Source organism: Engraulis encrasicolus, chromosome 3 (assembly GCF_034702125.1).
Source record: "Engraulis encrasicolus isolate BLACKSEA-1 chromosome 3, IST_EnEncr_1.0, whole genome shotgun sequence".
Classification (NCBI taxonomy): domain Eukaryota; kingdom Metazoa; phylum Chordata; class Actinopteri; order Clupeiformes; family Engraulidae; genus Engraulis; species Engraulis encrasicolus.
Genome location: NC_085859.1, coordinates 58014681 through 58033170, shown reverse-complemented (window position 1 = coordinate 58033170; position 18490 = coordinate 58014681). Strand labels below are relative to the sequence as shown.

General features: G+C 42.6%; 3 protein-coding genes across 3 annotated transcripts in view; 1 reads left to right on the top strand and 2 right to left on the bottom strand.

Moving 5' to 3' along the window:
- The window catches only part of si:dkey-96l17.6 (uncharacterized), a 32743-nt gene extending 30771 nt beyond the window's left edge, over positions 1 to 1972 (top strand). The window contains exons 7-9 of the mRNA XM_063195770.1: positions 44 to 246; positions 1562 to 1640; positions 1776 to 1972. Of these exons, the coding sequence (XP_063051840.1) occupies positions 44 to 246; positions 1562 to 1640; positions 1776 to 1826 (333 nt within the window). The 3' untranslated portion in view covers positions 1827 to 1972. The remainder of the gene's footprint in view (positions 1 to 43; positions 247 to 1561; positions 1641 to 1775) is intronic.
- The window catches only part of anxa1a (annexin A1a), a 124457-nt gene that overhangs the window by 48020 nt on the left and 57947 nt on the right, over positions 1 to 18490 (bottom strand). The window lies entirely within an intron of this gene.
- LOC134445163 (cytochrome P450 1A1) lies at positions 2940 to 16579 on the bottom strand. Its single transcript, XM_063194248.1, has 12 exons — positions 16551 to 16579; positions 15699 to 16084; positions 15251 to 15333; positions 14541 to 14833; positions 13172 to 13295; positions 11003 to 11092; positions 9993 to 10116; positions 9657 to 9743; positions 7123 to 7403; positions 5525 to 5551; positions 3699 to 3810; positions 2940 to 2988 (listed from the first exon to the last, which is right to left on the bottom strand). The coding sequence occupies exons 2-12, from the start codon at positions 16082 to 16084 to the stop codon at positions 2940 to 2942; spliced, it is 1656 nt and encodes a 551-aa protein (XP_063050318.1). The 5' UTR covers positions 16551 to 16579.

Here is an 18490-nt window from a genome sequence, read left to right as displayed (position 1 = left end):
TCTCTCTCTCTCTCTCTCTCTCTCTCTCTCTCTCTTCACACAGGAGGCTAACTCCATCAACAAGTCTCTGAGCGCACTAGGTGACGTAATCTCTGCACTGGCCCAGGAGCAGCCCCACGTTCCTTACCGTAACAACAAGCTGACGCAGGCCATGCAGGACTCCCTGGGGGGCAACGCCAAGACCCTCATGTTCGTCAACATCTCACCCGCCGACTGCAACGTGGAGGAGACGCTCACCTCACTCATGTAAGAGTGCTCCTTCCTCTCTCTGTCACTGTCACTGTCACTGTCTCCGTCTCTCTCTCTCTCTCTCTCTCTCTCTCTCTCTCTCTCTCTCTCTCTCTCTCTCTCTCTCTCTCTCGCTTCATTAGGAACACCTCTCTAATGCTGGGTTGGACCCCCTTTTGCCTTCAGAACTGCCTGAACTGCCTGCAACAATACTCGGGTAGGCTGTGGCATTCCAACAAAGATAAATTGGTACTAATTGGCCCAAATTGTGCTAAGAAAATATCCTTATGCCATTATATCCCCAGCCGAAAATGTTGATGAAAACATGGGTCAACCCTAGTGGTGTCAACAATGATCCGGCAAGTTCCAGAATCGATCCGGCAATTTTTTTTAAAGTTTCAATTACTTCCATGGATATTTCGGGAGCAAATGAATGTTTAATTAAATAAAAGCACTTCAAAACATTGCAAGACTGATACAGACTGATACAGACTGTTACAGAAAACAGCCAATAAATTGTTGCTCACTATCTGACTACTTGTATTGCCTCATCATGACTGATTAAACATTTGCTTTGCTTTCAGTAGAAATGTAATGCATTGCAATGCATTGTAGAATTGAATCGGATTGGATCGGATCGCATAGAATCGAATCAAATCGAATCGCTACCTCCCGAATCGTGATCCAATCGGATCGTGAGGGCAGTGCCGATCCACACCACAAGTCAACCCTGCCTTACATGTTGGTGACGCCAAATTCTGATCATTCCACCTGAGTGTTGTAGTAGATATCAAGACTCATCAGACCAGGCAACATTTTTCCGATCTTTTAGTGTTGTTTATGGTGAGCCTGTCCAAATTGTTGCCTCGTTATCCTGTTCTTAGCTGCTCAACCCCCCACCCCACCCCCCTTGTCATGTCTCTTTCATGAAGTCTCAGTATATTGCACTACAAGTTTTTTTCCCTTTGCATTGCATCATGACACAAAAGGCCACCATTGTGACAAGCATCCAGTGACAGTTAAGCTTAGGGAAGAATTTGTTCCTCGGCAACCTGACTTTTTGCGTCATGAGGCGACATGATGATACTAAGCAAAAGGAAAAAATGTGGGTGATATGTTGAGGCTTGGGTGTAAATATACATTTGCTGTCATACAGCACATTGAAACATTGGGTGTGAGACTGGAAATGCCCTGTCTGAAGCTGGATTCTAAAAGGGCAGCAAAGTTTTATATCTTTAGTGATAGGTTATTCACACACAGGCAAATTGCTCAGTGATTTATCAGTTGTAGAGCTGATGGTATGTGTTCCTTGTATTGTGTTGTCGTACTATAGTTATGCTACCAGGGTGAAAACCATCACCAACAACGCACAACGGAACATGGACAGCAAAGAAATTGCCCAGTTGAAAGAGGTTTGTTTCCATTGCAGCTGTACTGTAGATATATTTTTGTGGTATATTTGTACTCTGTATTTTCAGCTGCTATTGTACCACACTGGTGATCTTATTGTGTTGTGAACAACCTGCCCTGTCTCCTGTCCACTGTAGATCATTGTCAAACTCAGATCTGGGCAGCCTGTGGAGGAAGAGGATGTTTGATATTTTTCATGGACATATGAACACAGACATGGCTGGCCTGGGACACACACAAGCAGCTACACTAGACCTGTAACACAGGCAGCTACACAGTAAATAAAGTGCTGTGTTAATTCAACACGTAGATAGTATTTTGTGACCAAATACACTCTAGAAGATGTAAAAAAATGACTGTCTGAGTGTTGAATTAACTCTACATCTTCTAATTTGTATGATAAGCAAATTAGAAGGTCAAAGATGCAAACCCTAATTATAAACCAAATTAGTGATTTTTTTAAAATTGATGCACAACTTTAGCTTAAGTTTTCAGAGAGTTTCATGGAGTAGTCTGATATACTTCAACAACAGTGTTGATGTGAATGTGTGTGTGTGTGTGTGTGGGGAGGGGGGGGGGGGGGTGTTGGATGTTGCCAGCAGGGACGCTGTGCCTACATAGGATTTGAGATTTGAACTATGTGTTGTAGATGTACTTGTAGTAGTTTTTCCATTCTTTCTTTGTGTTGTTCATTGTGTTGTATGCGTAGTACAAACATACTTGTTAAGTCTTGCTATTCAATTCCCCAAAATGCCACAATAATCAAAGTGAACATGTCAATTGTGTAAAAGAAACCGCGCAGCCGGACCTTTCAAAGAACTCTCAAGACACCTACTGTACTTACATTTGGAGACGATGCCACAATAAATGCTGACACAGAAAATGTGTGTCTGTCTGTCTCTGTGTGTGCGTGTGCATCAATGCAATGATGCAATGTCGGTTTGTGTGTGCACAGAGGCTCCCTATGCGTGAGGAATTGAGACAATTTGCCACTGTGTCCTATTGTGTGTGTGAGTGTGTTAGTCTATTGTGTGTGTGTGACTGTGCATGTGAAGCTGAGAGGACCAGCGAGATGACCCACTGTGGCACTGCCTATCATATCAATTATTGTGCGTGTGCGTGTGTGTGTTCTGAGTCCCATGTGTGTGTGTGTGTGTATGTGTGTGTGTGTGTGTGTGTGTGTGCGTGCGTGCGTATGGGTCAGAGCCAGGGCATCGCATGCTGTGCAGCTATGGGAGCCGCTGCGTAAGGGAGAATGAGGGGCCAATGGGGAGAGAGGGGGTACGGCACAAGGGGGCCCCTTACCGCATGGGAATGGGAATGGCATGGGGGTTGATGGGGTGCACCATACTGCAGGGAGACATAAGACCCCAGTAGCTGTGAGAGTGCTAGGGGTTAAGGGGTGCACATCTAGGGAGACCCAGAGGCTGTTGGGTCAAGGGGTGCAGCTTAGAAACAAGGGCACTTATGAGGAGTGGAGGGGGGTGGGGGTGAAGGGGTGACACAGGGGCACTTATTATTTTACGGGGTGGGGTGCAGCCTAGGGAGACAGAGGGGCAGTTATGAAGGGTAGAGGTGGGTGGGGCTCAAAGGATGCACTCTCGGTAGATACAGGCCATTATTAGGGGTTGAGGAGGTCAAGGGGTGCACCATACCATAGGGTATGTGAGGGAGTGCTTGAGGTGCCCAACAAGGATCTTTAAAACATAGTGATGACTACAAGATTTTAGTTATTCATTTAGATATTAGATTATTTTGTATAACCTAACATATTTCTTTATAATCTGAGAACAATGTCAAGACATCAGTAGAAGATTTTTAACAAACAAGTAGCCCTCGGTAAGCTCTTGGTAGTCCTCAGACCCAGAAAGGTTGTGGACCCCTGTCCTAGAGATACTTTGTACACAGGAGGAGTGATGAAGGGTGGGAGGTCAAAGGGGGACAGCAGGGGTAATTATCGGAGGGTGATGGGGGATTGGGAAGGGGAACTGTATCGTGCACACCAGGGAGCAATGAGGTCAATAGTGAAGTCACTTAGTCAGCGGGGGCCACCACTGTACCTCAGTGGGTACCTCCTGCTCCTGGTACAGTACAGGCAAAGTGCAGGTGCAGACTCAGCAGGACTGTTATTAGGGGGTGGGGGTGGAAGAGTGCATCCTCGGAGCTCCCATCCTGCACAGTGGAGTTACAGACACAGCAGGTCAGGGGCGAAGGTCGAGATCAGGGAGGTTGGGGTTTACTTTAGTTAGTTTAGTTGAGACGAGGGCCATGCACCAGAATAATTGGTTACAAGAGGAGGACGATGGCTAGTGCCAGATTATAGCTAATAAACTAGTGCTGTGTCTCAAATGGCGCACTTGTGTTAGTGCACTGACGGTTAGTGCATAGTGCACACAGTATACTGAGATCTTTAGTGCATAGTGGAATGGCTACTGTTTACATTACACAACATGTCATGCTTTTATTTACTTTTTCTACAGCCCAAATGGCAACTATATGAAAAGGTTGGTGTCTCAGCAGTATTATTAACAGAATCAAGAGACTTTTGACCAAACTCATCCACTGAACTGAACGCCATGTTTCTTCTGTTACGTTAACAATGTGGTGACCGTTAAATGTGTGCAGTGTCCATCGTTCAAGCACTGCGTTTTTGACCATTGTTGGGGTAGCATTCGGGCACTTTTAAGTGCCCTGGATTTACCAAAATTTTCAGCGTGAGTGCCTTTCGCACTAAAACATAGTGCCCGAAGTGCACAAGTGCACGACATACAGCTTGAGTTTAGGGCTTGGGGAGTTTAAGAGGAGGGAACAGTTGACAATAGAATAGAAATAAAATGCATGCAGTGCCATTGAAATGCTATGTAAACTATGAAACAAGTACTAAAAACGGTAGTAAAGAGGTGAATGGACAGAGTTGGGAAAGAGTGGGTGTGTGAGGAAGATGTGGAGGACAAGGGAAGGTGAGCTGGCCGAGAGACTTAAACCAATTAATGTACATGGGAATGATATTGAAACAATACAAGAGTACAAGTATCTAGGTACAATTATAGACAATAAGCTCACATGGAAAGAAAATACTCTAGCAAGATACTCAAAGGCTCAACAGAGACTTTATTTTTTAAGGAAACTGTGTAGCTCAAAGATTGATACAGTGATTTTAAGATTGTTTTATCTAACTTTTATACAGAGTGTGGTGACCTTTGCCATTCAGTGTCGGGGAGGTGGTCTTTCTGTTAAAAACAGAAACATGCTGGACAAAATTACACATTTAGGCTCTAAAATAACTAGAGATGCACCGGATCCTGGTTTTTAGGATCCTGCCGGATACCGGATCCACTGCTTAAGATCCTGCCGGATCCGGAACTGGATCTTGGATCCTGTGCATCTCTAAAAATAACTGGTACAGATGTTAAATCTATCAGGCAAATTTCTGATGAGTACACGAGTACCTTAGCCTTAAAAATATTGGACGATCCATCTCACCCCCTTTTCTTGGAATACTCCCCCCTACCCTCTGGCCTTAGATACAGGTTACCCATCTTTAAGACAAATAGAGGGTTAACATCTTTTGTGCCCAGAAGCATACAACTTTTAAATAAGTTAAGTTCAGACAGAATTACTGTAATACAGTAATTGTATATAGGATTTAAACTTATTTTTTTTATGTTAATCTCCTTTGTATGGTTTTTTTGTCTTTTTAGTCTGGTCTTGTCTTTGTGTACTATTGTAATTGTCTGTCCAAATGTTCATTGCACTCCCAAAACGCAAGACAAATCCCCTTCGGGTCAATAAAGGTGTATTCGTATTTGAGAGGTGGTTGATGAAGGATGACAGCTGGCCAACTAGGCTGAATCCCAAATGTTAACTTTTTCACTACATGGTGCACTGTCAAGGACAGAAAGCATGGAGCGAATCCGATTAAGTTGTATTCCAGATTTGTTGCAGGAGGTTGTTTCAAGTGGGTTCAGCAGATTGATTCATACAATTCAGGGGCTTCACACAGGAATATTGAACAATGCAGCTCACAGCAAAAAGTAGAGCATTATGAGTTGATATTTTGAACAGGGCCCATATTGGGGCTGAAGAGACCAAATTGCTTTCTTTCAAGCTGCTCATTTCTCCTGTGCAAGGCCTATCTGTCTCATATGTGGATTTGGGATTGTGTATCTGGGTCGTCCCCGTCATGGTTGAGGAGGAACAAGCTATTTTTTGCTAATTAACTGACCTCAGATCCATTGCCAGCTGTCCTTCTAATCTGAAGCAAAGTCTGACAATATATTCATAATTCAGTGTGTCTAACACACACTTTTAAAGTGTATATTTTTGTGCATCAAAAATATTGTAAATATGACAAAGTATTAAAATAAAATAAATCAACAGCATGAACATTTTTTGTAATATCATCTTACACTTTATTGTGTCTGGGTAGTTCGGTGTGGCTTTTAGTGTAAGATGAACTTATTCTGCATCACTGCGGAAGCACACAGGGCCAAACCATTACAATCACAATACACTAACAAAGTGTCAACTATTTCTGCTCTGGGGATGCTGTGGCGTGGCGTGCTAATACGCACGTACCAGATATGAACTACGGTACATTCCCCATGGGGACCCAGGTTTGTATCCAGCCTGGGTCATTTCCCATCCCTACCCCATCTATCTCTCTTCTATCGACTGCTTTCACCTCTACTCTCCGCAAAAGTCCACCCAGCAAAAATATTTTTAAAACCTTATGACATGTCAAATGCTCCACAGCAACCCCAGACGTTAAAAAATTCCTAAGGATGCTGCTGCGGTATCATTTTCTCTCATTTAGTATTATTACATATTTTCCTCATACATGGGAAGCTTAGCCCATACAGTGTAGTGATGCAAATGGGATCACATACAGTATGTGCACAAGAAATGATTAGTACTAATGCCAATTACGTTAGACTTACATGATGCTTTTAAAAAGTGACTTTCAGTTACTCATAGGGAATTGGTTACAGTACTGTATGGGGTTAGGTGCCTTGCTCAAGGGCTAAGAATATTTTCCACAGAAATAATCCTATAGGTAAAATAATGTGTCCAGAACAGTTCTTCAACTTGTAACAGGTTGAAAAGCACTTCTCAAGAGGGCACTTTAGCCACCTTCCGATTGCAATACCAGTCGTAAGGGCCCGTGTCCACCAATTTTTTGTTTTTGCTTTTGTTTTTGCACTAAGAGCACTCAATCCCCTGTCTCCCAGCAGCGTTTAGTGGACACAGGCCAGCTTCTGCAGATGGGCCCATTGACGGGCCTATTCATTTGTATATCATAACAGCATTGCTATGACAATGCAGAGAGTTTTAACTAATGGATTAAGACTTGGTTATGACAGAGGCTCTGCGGTAAGGGGTTCAATTGTGCGCTGCCAGTGGTAAAAGCCTGTCTACTGGGCACAGGCCCTTAGGCCATGCCTATGTAATATTGCCTCTAAGTATCTCCAGAGTAGCAGCGTGGGCTGAGCCGGATGCGGTACGGTTTGGGCTTCATGGTGAGGCCAAAGTCTGCGGTGAGGTCTAGCGTCTGACCCGGCACGGCCTCCAAGCGCATCCTCTGCAGCAGCGTCGTCAGGAACACAAACATCTCCAGGCGCGCAAATCCGTCGCCCAGGCAACGGCGCTTGCCCATTCCAAAGATCGTCACCTTCTCCGTCAGCTCCTTGTTCAGCTGGTTGTTGTTGTCATTCTGACTGAGGAACCGCTCTGGTCGGAAGGTGTCTGGGTCACCCCAGATTTCCCTAGGAGTCAAGTCAAGTCAGCTTTGTTGTCAGTTTCTTCATCTGCACAGGTCAAACAAATAAATTGAAACTGTTTCTCTGTATCCCATGCAAAGACATAGCCATACACAGGACTGACATTAACAGGACAGACATTAGACACAGGACCAGTAACATAGTGTAACAAGTAGGGGTGGGCATAGATTAATTTTTTTAATCTAGATTAATCTCACTGCAATTATGAAATTAATCTAGATTAATCTAGATTAATCTATATCAAAATGGCTCATTCAGAATAGGCACGATAGCGAAATAATGCTGAAAAAAACCTTGGGGTTTCTTAAAACAGATGGCTCATCTTTTTTTCCAAAATGCATCTCATCTTCAAAAAATGGTCATGTTGATACTTGGAGATGAAAAAATCACAGCAATATGTGTAAAGTGTGTCCAATATGTTAGGAAGCATTTACAGTTATAAGATACTGAAATTTCAAAATGAACAGCGCTATAAGTTGTAGAGGCAAATACAGATAAATCTATCAAACATTTAGGCTATTTAAACAATATTACCTCAACAATTCAGCATTTCTAATGGGCAGAGAGAGAGAGAGAGAGAGAGAGAGAGAGAGAGAGAGAGAGAGATAGAGAGAGAGAGAGAGAGAGAGAGAGAGGGAGAGAGAGAGAGAGAGAGAGAGATCTGCCACTGACTGTTAAAAGGAGCAGCGGCTCTTTTAAGAGAGGGAGGAGCTCTGCGCGTAGTAGGCACAGCAGCCCTCAGCAGAGCCAGGCTACTGGATAGGCCTATCTAGAGCCTACAGCACTGGCTCACGGCGATTTGATAGTTGTTCTCAGAGTTAGAATGCCAGATGAGTTACAACTCGACATGAATTCAGTTTGCAAAAAAAAAAGTCAAGCGCGACAACCGCGAGGTTTATTACCGTCGGACATGAGAATATCTCACTGAATCGCAAATGTGCGCGCTTGCAACACAAACATTCAGCGAGAGTAGATATTGACAGTTTCAGTTTGACAATCTTCAAAATGCATAGGACTATCACACGGAATGTTTTGCAATTATAGCACAGGCAAGATTTCTGGAAGTTGTTTATGTATTCTATGCAATGCGTGAGGAAATGTAGGCTATGTCGGGCTGCAGCTACTCACACACAATAATATGTCTCTCTATGCTTCACCTCAAACAATAACGTCTCTTTAGTCTACCACTTATGAAAACGCACTCAAACCACAACTACCACGGCAGAGGGATTAATGTTTTCAGCATGCAAACACTTCATATTTAGTAGGTCTGCTGAAACAACAGGTGGAGAGAGGAGAAGCGACTGGAGCGCAGTCTAAAAGCGTCTGTCAATTAAACGCTATGGTGACGTGCATACCCAAACTCCAAACCTATATTTTGAGAATAGATTAACGTGCGACATTTTCTTTATCGCGCGACAAGAGTCTCACATTATCGCAGCACGTTAACGCCGATAACGGCCCACCACTAGTAACAAGTAATAAGTAATCAAAAAGTGATGAAGTAATAAATAACAATTGGAACATTTGATGTTTGAAATATTTAACATTTAGGAAAACAATCTAGGCTAAAGACAAGAAGGTAAGAGTAGTACAGTATACAAGAAAGTACATTACAGCACAAGGCAAAAAAGTTTAACATCCAACATAACCTAAGCCTGGAAAACCAAACCCTTACATCACAAGTAGAGTCGGGCACCACACCGAAACTGTGGAACCAACGGTGAGCATTCAAACTGGTTTAACCCATTTTAGCCTGCTGCATGTTGTTTGACCTTTGACGCTTGGAGTGACATATATGCTGCATTCAGGCTCTTGAGATTTGAGGGTTTTTAAAAAATAAAAAATTTGAGTATGTTAGAGCTGAATGAACAAATGAGGGTCCCAACTTTTAACTCATTTCATGTTTTTTGCTTCAGAGGCTGAGATATTTAGGTTTTAATTGCCAGAGGGCACCTTTTCCCAAAAAGGCCTTGAGCTTTCAGCAGGCATTGTTTGAAGGTGCCCTGGGCAAAGATGGGTTAAAAAAGACTGATTTGTGAACTTTTGGAGAGTATGATGTCAAGATTCTCAAAAGAGTTTAGCTGAAGGTCATTTCAAGGACTCTAAGCTACAAAAGAAGCCCACAACCAAACTCTCTTACAGACTGTACAGAGGTCAATGGACTTGCACATGACCTTTGACAGGACACTGCTACTGAAAGTACAACAGCAAAAGTCAGCATTTTCGTGGACCTACCTGTCATGATTTACTTGATATTGATTGACAAACACGCATGTGTCCTTGGGGATGAAGTATCCATTCAAAGTGACGTTTTCTGTCGTGCTGAAGGCAACAAGAAGACAAAACAATAGCACTGAGTGGGTGAAAGCAAACAACACTGAGTGAACAAAAAGACACTCACATTCTGTGGAACTGCTTGATGTGTAATGGCACTGGCTGAGTACTGAGAAGAATTTGATGCAAAATCCATTTTAAGTGAAATGGAACCCTACATGTTTACTATAATGAAAGCAAACCTTTATGTGATGGTTGTATTTTCACTGTGATAACTGGGTCTCTTCTTAGTCTTACCAGTGTGGAATGGTGAAGGGCATGTAGGATGCATGCCGTAACACCTCAAAGATGAAGGCCTCAGTGTAGGACATCTTTGGCTTGTCCTCAAAACTTGGAAGTCTGTCAGAGCCCACTTGGCCATCTACAGATAGACACACAAAACATGGTTGGTCTTGCAATCATTTCCATTGTGATTAATTAAGTAACCTGGCTCTAGCCAGATACATGTAGTTCCATACTAGTGTTCGTACATGAACAAATCGATTATTTTGAACTGCTCCTAGACGTGAGTGATGGGAACCTAATCCCGGTTCGGCCAAACAAAATCGAGAATTGATTGCTGTCTCATTAATGGTGGTTCAGATAGAGGCAACAATGGTGGTTCAGATAGAGGGGTCACGCGTCAACTGTACTGTAAACTCTACCACATACTGATTCTTTAAAGGTGAACGGAGAATTGTTTTGAAGGAGATGTATTGGTTGCAAGGAGGACAGCTAAGTGGTTGATAAAGCCACGCCTTCAGAAAACAAAGCCAATGCTACCCTCCCAGATCTGTGTGTGAAACTCATCTAAACTTCATACAGAAGTACTGTATCTCTGTGGTCATAGGATGGCAGGTTCAGTTTCTGCATCAGTTGGAGTCAAGGAGGTCTATGGTTGGACTGCAAGGTTGAGTGAATAGTCCTCTCCCACGGCCTATTGCACACAAACTATGGAACTACCCTCCTGAGCCCTGTGGCGTCACTATACCAGGGAATGGGTTAACAATGCAACAATGTATTTGTATTTAACTACTTCAACTATTCACCTGTACTTCAACTATTCACATGTATTCATTCATACAGTAGCATGTATGTATTTGGTTTGCAACATCTACAATATTTTCCTGAGATTCTGAGATACACAGTTGGCAAATAATGTAGAGCAGGCCAGACAGTGGGCCAATCTTGTGTTTTCAGGCCACATACAGTACAAATGAACAGTTATGTCACATATTCTATGTTGTGTTTGTTCATTGCCGTATTACCGATCTCTTGAAATATTCTATCCTGCACATCAGGGAACTTCACAAGGTACAGGAGGCTCCACTGCAAGCCAGCAATGATGGTGTCAAACCCTACAAACACAGAAACACACAACAGTCAGCCAGAAGGACTAAGCACACAAGAACAGGTTTTAACATCTCCAAACTGAGCCGGTCGTTTCAAAGTTTGAACTGTGTCAAAAGGCTGAGGAGGAGATGTGTTTTCAAGTTTCCACAAATTTCCAGATTTACGGCAGATGAGCAAGCAAGCAATAATAACTAGATAGCATTCTCACAGAAAATGATACACGTGGGATTGCCTATTGGGCCAGAGCTGAGCATTTTTAGGGAAAAAAACATACAAGCTATACTTATATATAACTTAGCTAAGTATCGCTGTAAAATCTGAAATGCAGTCTGGGTCAAAGTGGGATTCAAACCTTCTGATCTTCAAACTCCATAGCAACTAAGCCAAACAACTGTCTGTGATTTGTTCCCCAGCAAGAGAATGAGCCTGTTTACATTGCCGCAATAATCAGGTTATTGGAATAAACAGGTTATTGGACTAAACCATTTATTGCTGTTTACATGCAGTCTGTCGGTTACATGTGTTCATCTCAAGACAATGAGCCCATTTACATTGCCACAATAATCAGGTTATTGGAATAAACAGGTTATTGGAGTAAACCATTTATTGCTGTTTACATGCAGTCTGTCGGTTACATGTGTTCATCTCAAGTGTGTGACACAGAGTTAGAATTTAAGGCTTGTGATTACTTATCATTCTAGAATGACAATAGCCTTATAATAACCCGATTACGGTATGCTGGATACATGCCTCAAGTTTGTTAGCCAAAAACCTACCTGTGTGAATCGGATTGCTCATAAACCGATAACTGCAATAAACCGATTATTATAAACAGTTCATTCAGATTACATGAGCACTTCAATAAACCGGTTACTCTCCAAAAGCCTTATTAATGTGATGTGCATATAAACGGGCTCAGTAATTGCCTAGTGTTCTAGAGTCCTATTCAAATTTGGCAGTTGAGAATGGAACCCTTGTCGAATGGAACCCTTTACAGCATATTCGCATATTATATTGCCTAGCTATAGAAGAACTCCTATATGATCAAGAATATCTTTTTTATTTGTCATTGTAACAAGTACAACAGCATTGACCATTCCTTGTTCATTAAGGGAATAAATAGTGTAATTAAGATAAAAAGTTAGAAGAGTATTTTAAAAATCTCAGACATGTAGTTCACACACCGAGGTAGGCCCTATATAGGCCCTACTTTTCAAATCTCACGCACTTCACGCCATACACATCCATATTAATCCACATTAATTTTGTAGGTATAAAGCTATGCTTTGGTAACATAATTTAGTGCAGTAATGACTGTTACACGTTACATCATGTAGTTATTACACTAGTTATACCACTGTAGGCTACCTAATGAGGATATCCCCCTTTCCTTTGACTTCTACTTCTACTTTATATAACTCTAACTGTTAGCCTATTTATTTGTGAAATGGGTAACACTTTAGAATAATGGATGCAAAAAAGCATTATAAAGACTTAATAAATAATTAACTATTGATGAACAAAACATTAACAAACATTTGTAAATGACTAGGAAATGTAAACAAATGCTTGCAAATGACTAGGAAATGCTATGTTAATATTTTATATTTATCAAACATTTACAAGTTGCTTGTAAATGAATAAAATACTCTGTTATAAGGTGTGTAAAATCTTGCATATATCATTTGTAGATATTTTATAAAGCATTAATAAAACTTAGTTAATAATAAAAACATTTGTTAATGTTTTATTCATCATTAGTTAATTATTTACTGAGTCTTTACTAAGGAACATTATTATAAAGTGTTACCGTGAAATGTTGAGATGGCTTAATGCCCTCATGAAATTATCCATGGGAATGTGTGTCCTAAATGTAAAAGACCTACAAACTTGAGCCCCAGGAAGCAAGCACAGAAAAAAGCAGCCTCAGCTCAATTTCCAGCCTTACCTAATGCTGGTCAACATCCTGGGCAAACATCTGGTCTGCAGAAAGTGCTGTCTGTGTTACGCTACATGGGAGAAGCAGTGGTACTTAGTGAAATGCGAAATGCCAATTTTGAGGCATTTTTGTGTTTTGCTCTCACCAGCCCCAAAGATGTCAATAACGGTCCGTACAATCTGTGAGTTGGAGAGCATCTGTCCCTCTCTGCTGTCCTGTCTGTCCTCACAGAAGGCTATCAGGGCGTCGGTGATGTCACGGATGCAGCTCTGCAAAGACACAAGGGACAAAGACAAACCAAGTCTTGAGTCAGCATAGCTCAGCAAATAGCAAATACACTGTCTCTCTAGAGTCTACTGTTTGCACACACACATGTCTTAGGCCAGGGATGTCAAACTCAGGCCCGGGGGCTGTCCCGCATAGTCATTTTATTCTGCCCACAAGATCATATCAAATGTGTATTACAGTTGGCCCACATAGGGTACACCATTAATACTATATATAGTGTAATAAGACTTGAACATGAAATTTGATGTGTCACAGGAATAAAAGTGGGCCCAAAACAGTGAAACAGATGAACTATGATGGGAGTATGTCTATGCACAGTTTAGTCTGTTTAAAAAAATATATATATATATTGAGTTTGGCCCATGACTTCGTTCCAGATTTTGATTTTGGCCCTTGGTCAAATTGAGTTTCACACCCCTGCCTTAGGCCCTTTTCCACCATATTTAAGAGGCACAGTGTATTCTCTGTTACAGTTTCCCTTTCCTGCAACTGCAATCATCAATGTGCCAAGATATTTTATGACGAAATGAATATATACTTGTTATTACAGCTTTTACAAAGGAACGTAGTATCATGCTGCCCAGTAGCACAACACATCATTGTTTTACAGTACATCCCAATCTCTCTTTCTTTACACACTTCTGTCTGCAAAGTGACTTAAAAGTACTAAGGCAACTAATTATCTGCTCATGTTTCAGATTCATCTTGGCTTAATCACTACAAATCTCTTCTCATTACCCTCTTGCTCTGAAGCTCCTGTTCCCAAACACAATAAATACTTGCAAAAGAAAATTCAGCTATTGCAGATTCAGAACAACTCCAGGCACTGTATCGTGTATCTGAAATAAAATAATTTGTGACACCACACAGGTTGCCAATCTGCCACCAGGAACAATTTGTGGTCAGGCCTTGAGCTCAAAGCCAAACAAGCATCTCATCTGAACCACCTGTAACCACCTTTATATTATAACGCCAAACTTGTTTTGTCAATTAAGAAAGCCAATTTTTAAGTAGAAGGTTTTAACTTGAAAGTAAATGCATTCATACCAATAAAAGTGAACAATGTAACTAACCAATTTATAGAATTATGATAACTGGTGTTTCGTGTTTTTGTACAAAATCCCTTCTATCTGTGACCCACCTTGCAGTGCCTTCACAACCCCCTTAGCGGTCCCGGCCCCCAGTTTGGGAACCAGAGTATTCATTGAAGCGTCAACATAGTGTACCTTGTCGTAGGTCTTGATGTGTTCTGCAATGTGGTTCTCCATGAAGTGGTTCATGCGACGTATGTGCTGCATCATGCCCTTGAGGGACGGGCTAGGCAGGTAGCGGAACACGGGGAAGAAGTCCGCCAGGTTTCCTGCGCCGAACAGGCGCATCACCTCCTTGTTGATGCGCACCAGGGCCAAGAACTCCTCGTCGTCATAGTCGTAGCGCTTCCCAAAGCACAGGGCGCACGCCACGTTGGCCACCGAGACCACCAGGCTCGGGGCAGGGTCCACGCCGCGACACAGCCCACCTTGCTCACTTCTCTTCTGGCCACTGCCGACCTCCTCTCCCCCTCTGCCCTTCCTCCTCTCCTGCTGATCCACACGCTCTGACAGACGACCCACACCTCCTGCCTCTCCTACCCGATCTCCCTCACTCCTCTCCTGGCCACTGCCAACCTCTCCTCCCTCTCCCCTCCTCTCGTCCAGGCTCTCATGCCTTTGTTGCTGCTTCTGATCCACGGCTCTCAACGTACCCATACCTCCTGCCTCTTCTCCCCTACCTTCCTCAGTCTTGTCCTGGCCACCTCCTCCCCCTATCCCCCTCTCCTCCTGTCTCACTTGGTCCTGCTGCTGGTCCACTTTCCCCTCACATCCTCCTGCTTCTACACCTCCCACACTGCCCTCATTCATCTCTTGGCCACTACTAAACCATTTCCCCTCTCTACTCCTTTCCTCCTGGTTCTGCTGGTGCAGGAGGGCCTCCAACAGCCCCAAAGCCTCTGCACGGACCCTCTCCTCCAGCAGGCAGCTGGCGTGAGAGTCCCTGGCATCCCTGGAGATGACCCTGCACAGTCAAATTTCCAATATCAATCATTTACACTAGTCATTGTGCTTAACACCAATTAGAGTAGGCCCAAATACACAGAAAAGTATCAAACATTACTTTTTAAGGCTCTGAAGAAGCCTACAATATTAAAGACTTTTAAACTATTTTTTTTGTAAGACTTGCACAGCAAGTGATGGCCGATGTTAATTTGGGGCCTCACCAAATCTCCAAGCAACTAGCATCATTTAAAAGAGCATCTACATTCTTGAGAAGACCACCAAGCCGATTTGTATTAGATTTTTTAATAAATAGTTTTTAATTCCAGAACACACAGCTACTGTACTCACTGTGTGGTGTTGGAGACAGAACTGGGCCGGGCCTGGGCGAAGTTGCGCAGGGCGTTCTTGCAGACCCTCTTGTGTAGCGTCCAGGCCTCGCCGTACTTCTCGCTGAAGGTCATGCTGGTACCACCGGCGACCGCCGCGAAGCTGAAGAGCTCAGGCCGCCCGGCGAACGCTTCTCCTTGCCGCACCAGCGCCTGGCGCAGCGTGCCATGGCCACTCAGCACCACCACGCGCAGCGAGCCCATCCGCAGCTGGTACACATCGCCGTAGCGCTCGCGCAACGAGGTCAGGGACAGGTGGATCTGGTCGCCCAGCTGGAAGAGGTTGCCTACCAGGGGCCAGGGTCTGGGCCCCGGTGGTGGGGGAGATGGAGGTGGTGGAGTGCCCATCTACAGCACAATAAACAAATGCAGAGTCAACACTCACAGAATACTATGGGACTAGAGCTGTCAAAAGTAAAAAATAAAAAATAAATAAAAAAAGAAAGAAAGAAAAAAAAAAGTAACAGTTTCCTTCCAACACAGGTAACTTATGCAAGTAACCGGTCCGGTAGACCTGTAGGCTACTTGTCTTATGACTAGCGGGCACTGTGCTTGTTGGATCAAGTTTGTGGTGGGTTCTAGTTAGTGTTTATTAGTTAGTGTTTTTAACAACACAGTCTATCTACCTCATTGGCTACTTAAACAACACACTCTATCTACCTCATTAGCTATCATGTGCTAGAGTTGTAGGCCTACTTACACAATGCATTTACTTTTACTTTTGTAACCTCTGTCTGGGACCAAATACAAATCTAGAAGAGGTTAACTTGACTCTTCAAGTATTAAATCAACACAATATTGTTTTTTTCTTTACTCTGAGAGAACTTGGAGAGCCTCGTGGTCCTCCTCTGGAGCCATGATGGTGCAGGGCGAGCAGGAGTAGGGTGAGGGTGCACAGGGCTACGGTGGTGACACCCAGGCTACAGGAGAAAGAACTCTGGAGCAGCAGAAACAGCATCCTCATGCTCTCTGTCACTTGCCTACTGCAGATGGAAAGAAGAGCAAAGAAAGGAAGGAAGAGTAGCCTACAAACACAGACACAAGTACAGACAGATGAAAGAAAGAAGGAAAAACATCAAGAAAGAAAGAAAGAAAGAAAGAAAGAAAGAAAGAAAGAAAGAAAGAAAGAAAGAAAGAACTGGGGTTGTCCATAAATTAGCCTACCTAATCTAATAAAATTAGGTGGACAAATATCGACTACTGTCCTAATACTGTAATAACGAAAGAATAGAGTTATGATAGGCCTACAACACATTTTTCGCACATATCATTAGGCCTAAATAGGCCTAAATGTCAACAGCACATGAGCAGTAAGTTTTAAAGTGTTTGATATACTTACTCAGCCACCAAACAGATTATGAATATGAGCAATTCCTTCCCCAAAGAGCGCACGGGTGACCCCCTGCAAAGCCTCCTCGGAGCCGCAGAGCACCGTGAGCCCTAAAACAAGCGTGCAGGAGTCTGCGCACGGCAAGTCATCATTGCCGATCAGCACATTCAGAGATCATTGCGACGTTTGAAACCATCTCTGGCACATTTCGCGGTGAGCTCACGAGCAGCTTCGTTCTCTCAGACGTACCCGGAGGCATTGAACATGCACATGAACATGCGGAAGAGTTTATCTGCGTCCCCAACGACCTGGATTGAAGTGCACCGCGTTTATGATTGTTGGCATGGGCATCGTGTGATGATGTTAAACTTTCTTTCACAGTCATCATGGAAATCAAAGTCACAGACTCACAGGTAGGCCTACACTTTATATCTTGCCACATGTAATACGAATACTTCGATAATAATTGTTGTGTGCTTCAGACATAGCCTATGCTTACTTTTTAGTCTAAATATATGACCCAAATATCTCCAAACAGTACAGTTGTTTCCTATTGCTGTTTATAGACTTGCAGAAATCACCACCAGAGGGAGCACTTTACTAGGATCACTGAAGACCAAAGTCACCCCACAATCAACTAGAAGAATTACAGTAGGCCTAGCTATATTGCAGTAAACCCACCCAAGTAGGCTATTATGGAAAACACAATACATCTAGACATTGTAAAGAAGAAAATTATAACACAGTCATAATATATATCCTCCATCAGTCTACCCTTTTCATATTATGCCTAAACAGCAGGCAGTGCATGGACATCGGCTAAGAAGGCTCCCTTAGACCTACACGAGTTGTATAAGCATTGCCCCACTTGGTTAGCTTATTTTTGTTTAGTTTGGCTTACTTTGGTTAGGCTATTTAATTGACTCAATTATTCATTATTTTTTGTCTTTCTTTAAAAAAAAGAATGCTCTGTGTTGTTCACATGTCCACATCTTTGGCAGTTTTACCCCTGTAATTATAAAAATGCATATTATATGTTTGTTATGGTAGGTTAGTCTAGTGAAGTAGAAACAGGCTAATGTGAGTGTGCTTGTGTGTGAGTGGAGGGCACTCTTATACTGTAAAAAATTAAGTTATTAGGTATTGATGATATTAGATAATAGTAAAGACAAGAACAGAGGGGGCAGCTACTTAGACATATTGATTTAAAAATGGACTAATGTTATTTTCATGGCTGGAATTTGGCCAAATTGCTTAGTTTTACAAACGGGCCAGTAATTGTTGTTGCTGTGTTTTAACCACAAGTTCCAACATAAGTTTGCTGTACATGTCTTGTCATAGAGTGACACAATTTAGAATGAATACATTTAGAAAAGTAATGAGTGTTTGTGTCACACACACACACATTTAGAAAAGTAATGAGT

Bases quoted from the DNA above. Each gene is read 5' to 3' on its own strand.
- LOC134445163 (XM_063194248.1), bottom strand. From the start codon at position 16,084: ATGGGCACTCCACCACCTCCATCTCCCCCACCACCGGGGCCCAGACCC. The intron at 14,834-15,250 runs GTAGAGAGGGGA...GAAGTGAGCAAG, and splicing joins GCAGAACCAGGAGGAAAGGA to GTGGGCTGTGTCGCGGCGTG. The intron at 13,296-14,540 runs GTACACTATGTT...GTGTCTTTGCAG, and splicing joins ACATCAAGACCTACGACAAG to AGCTGCATCCGTGACATCAC.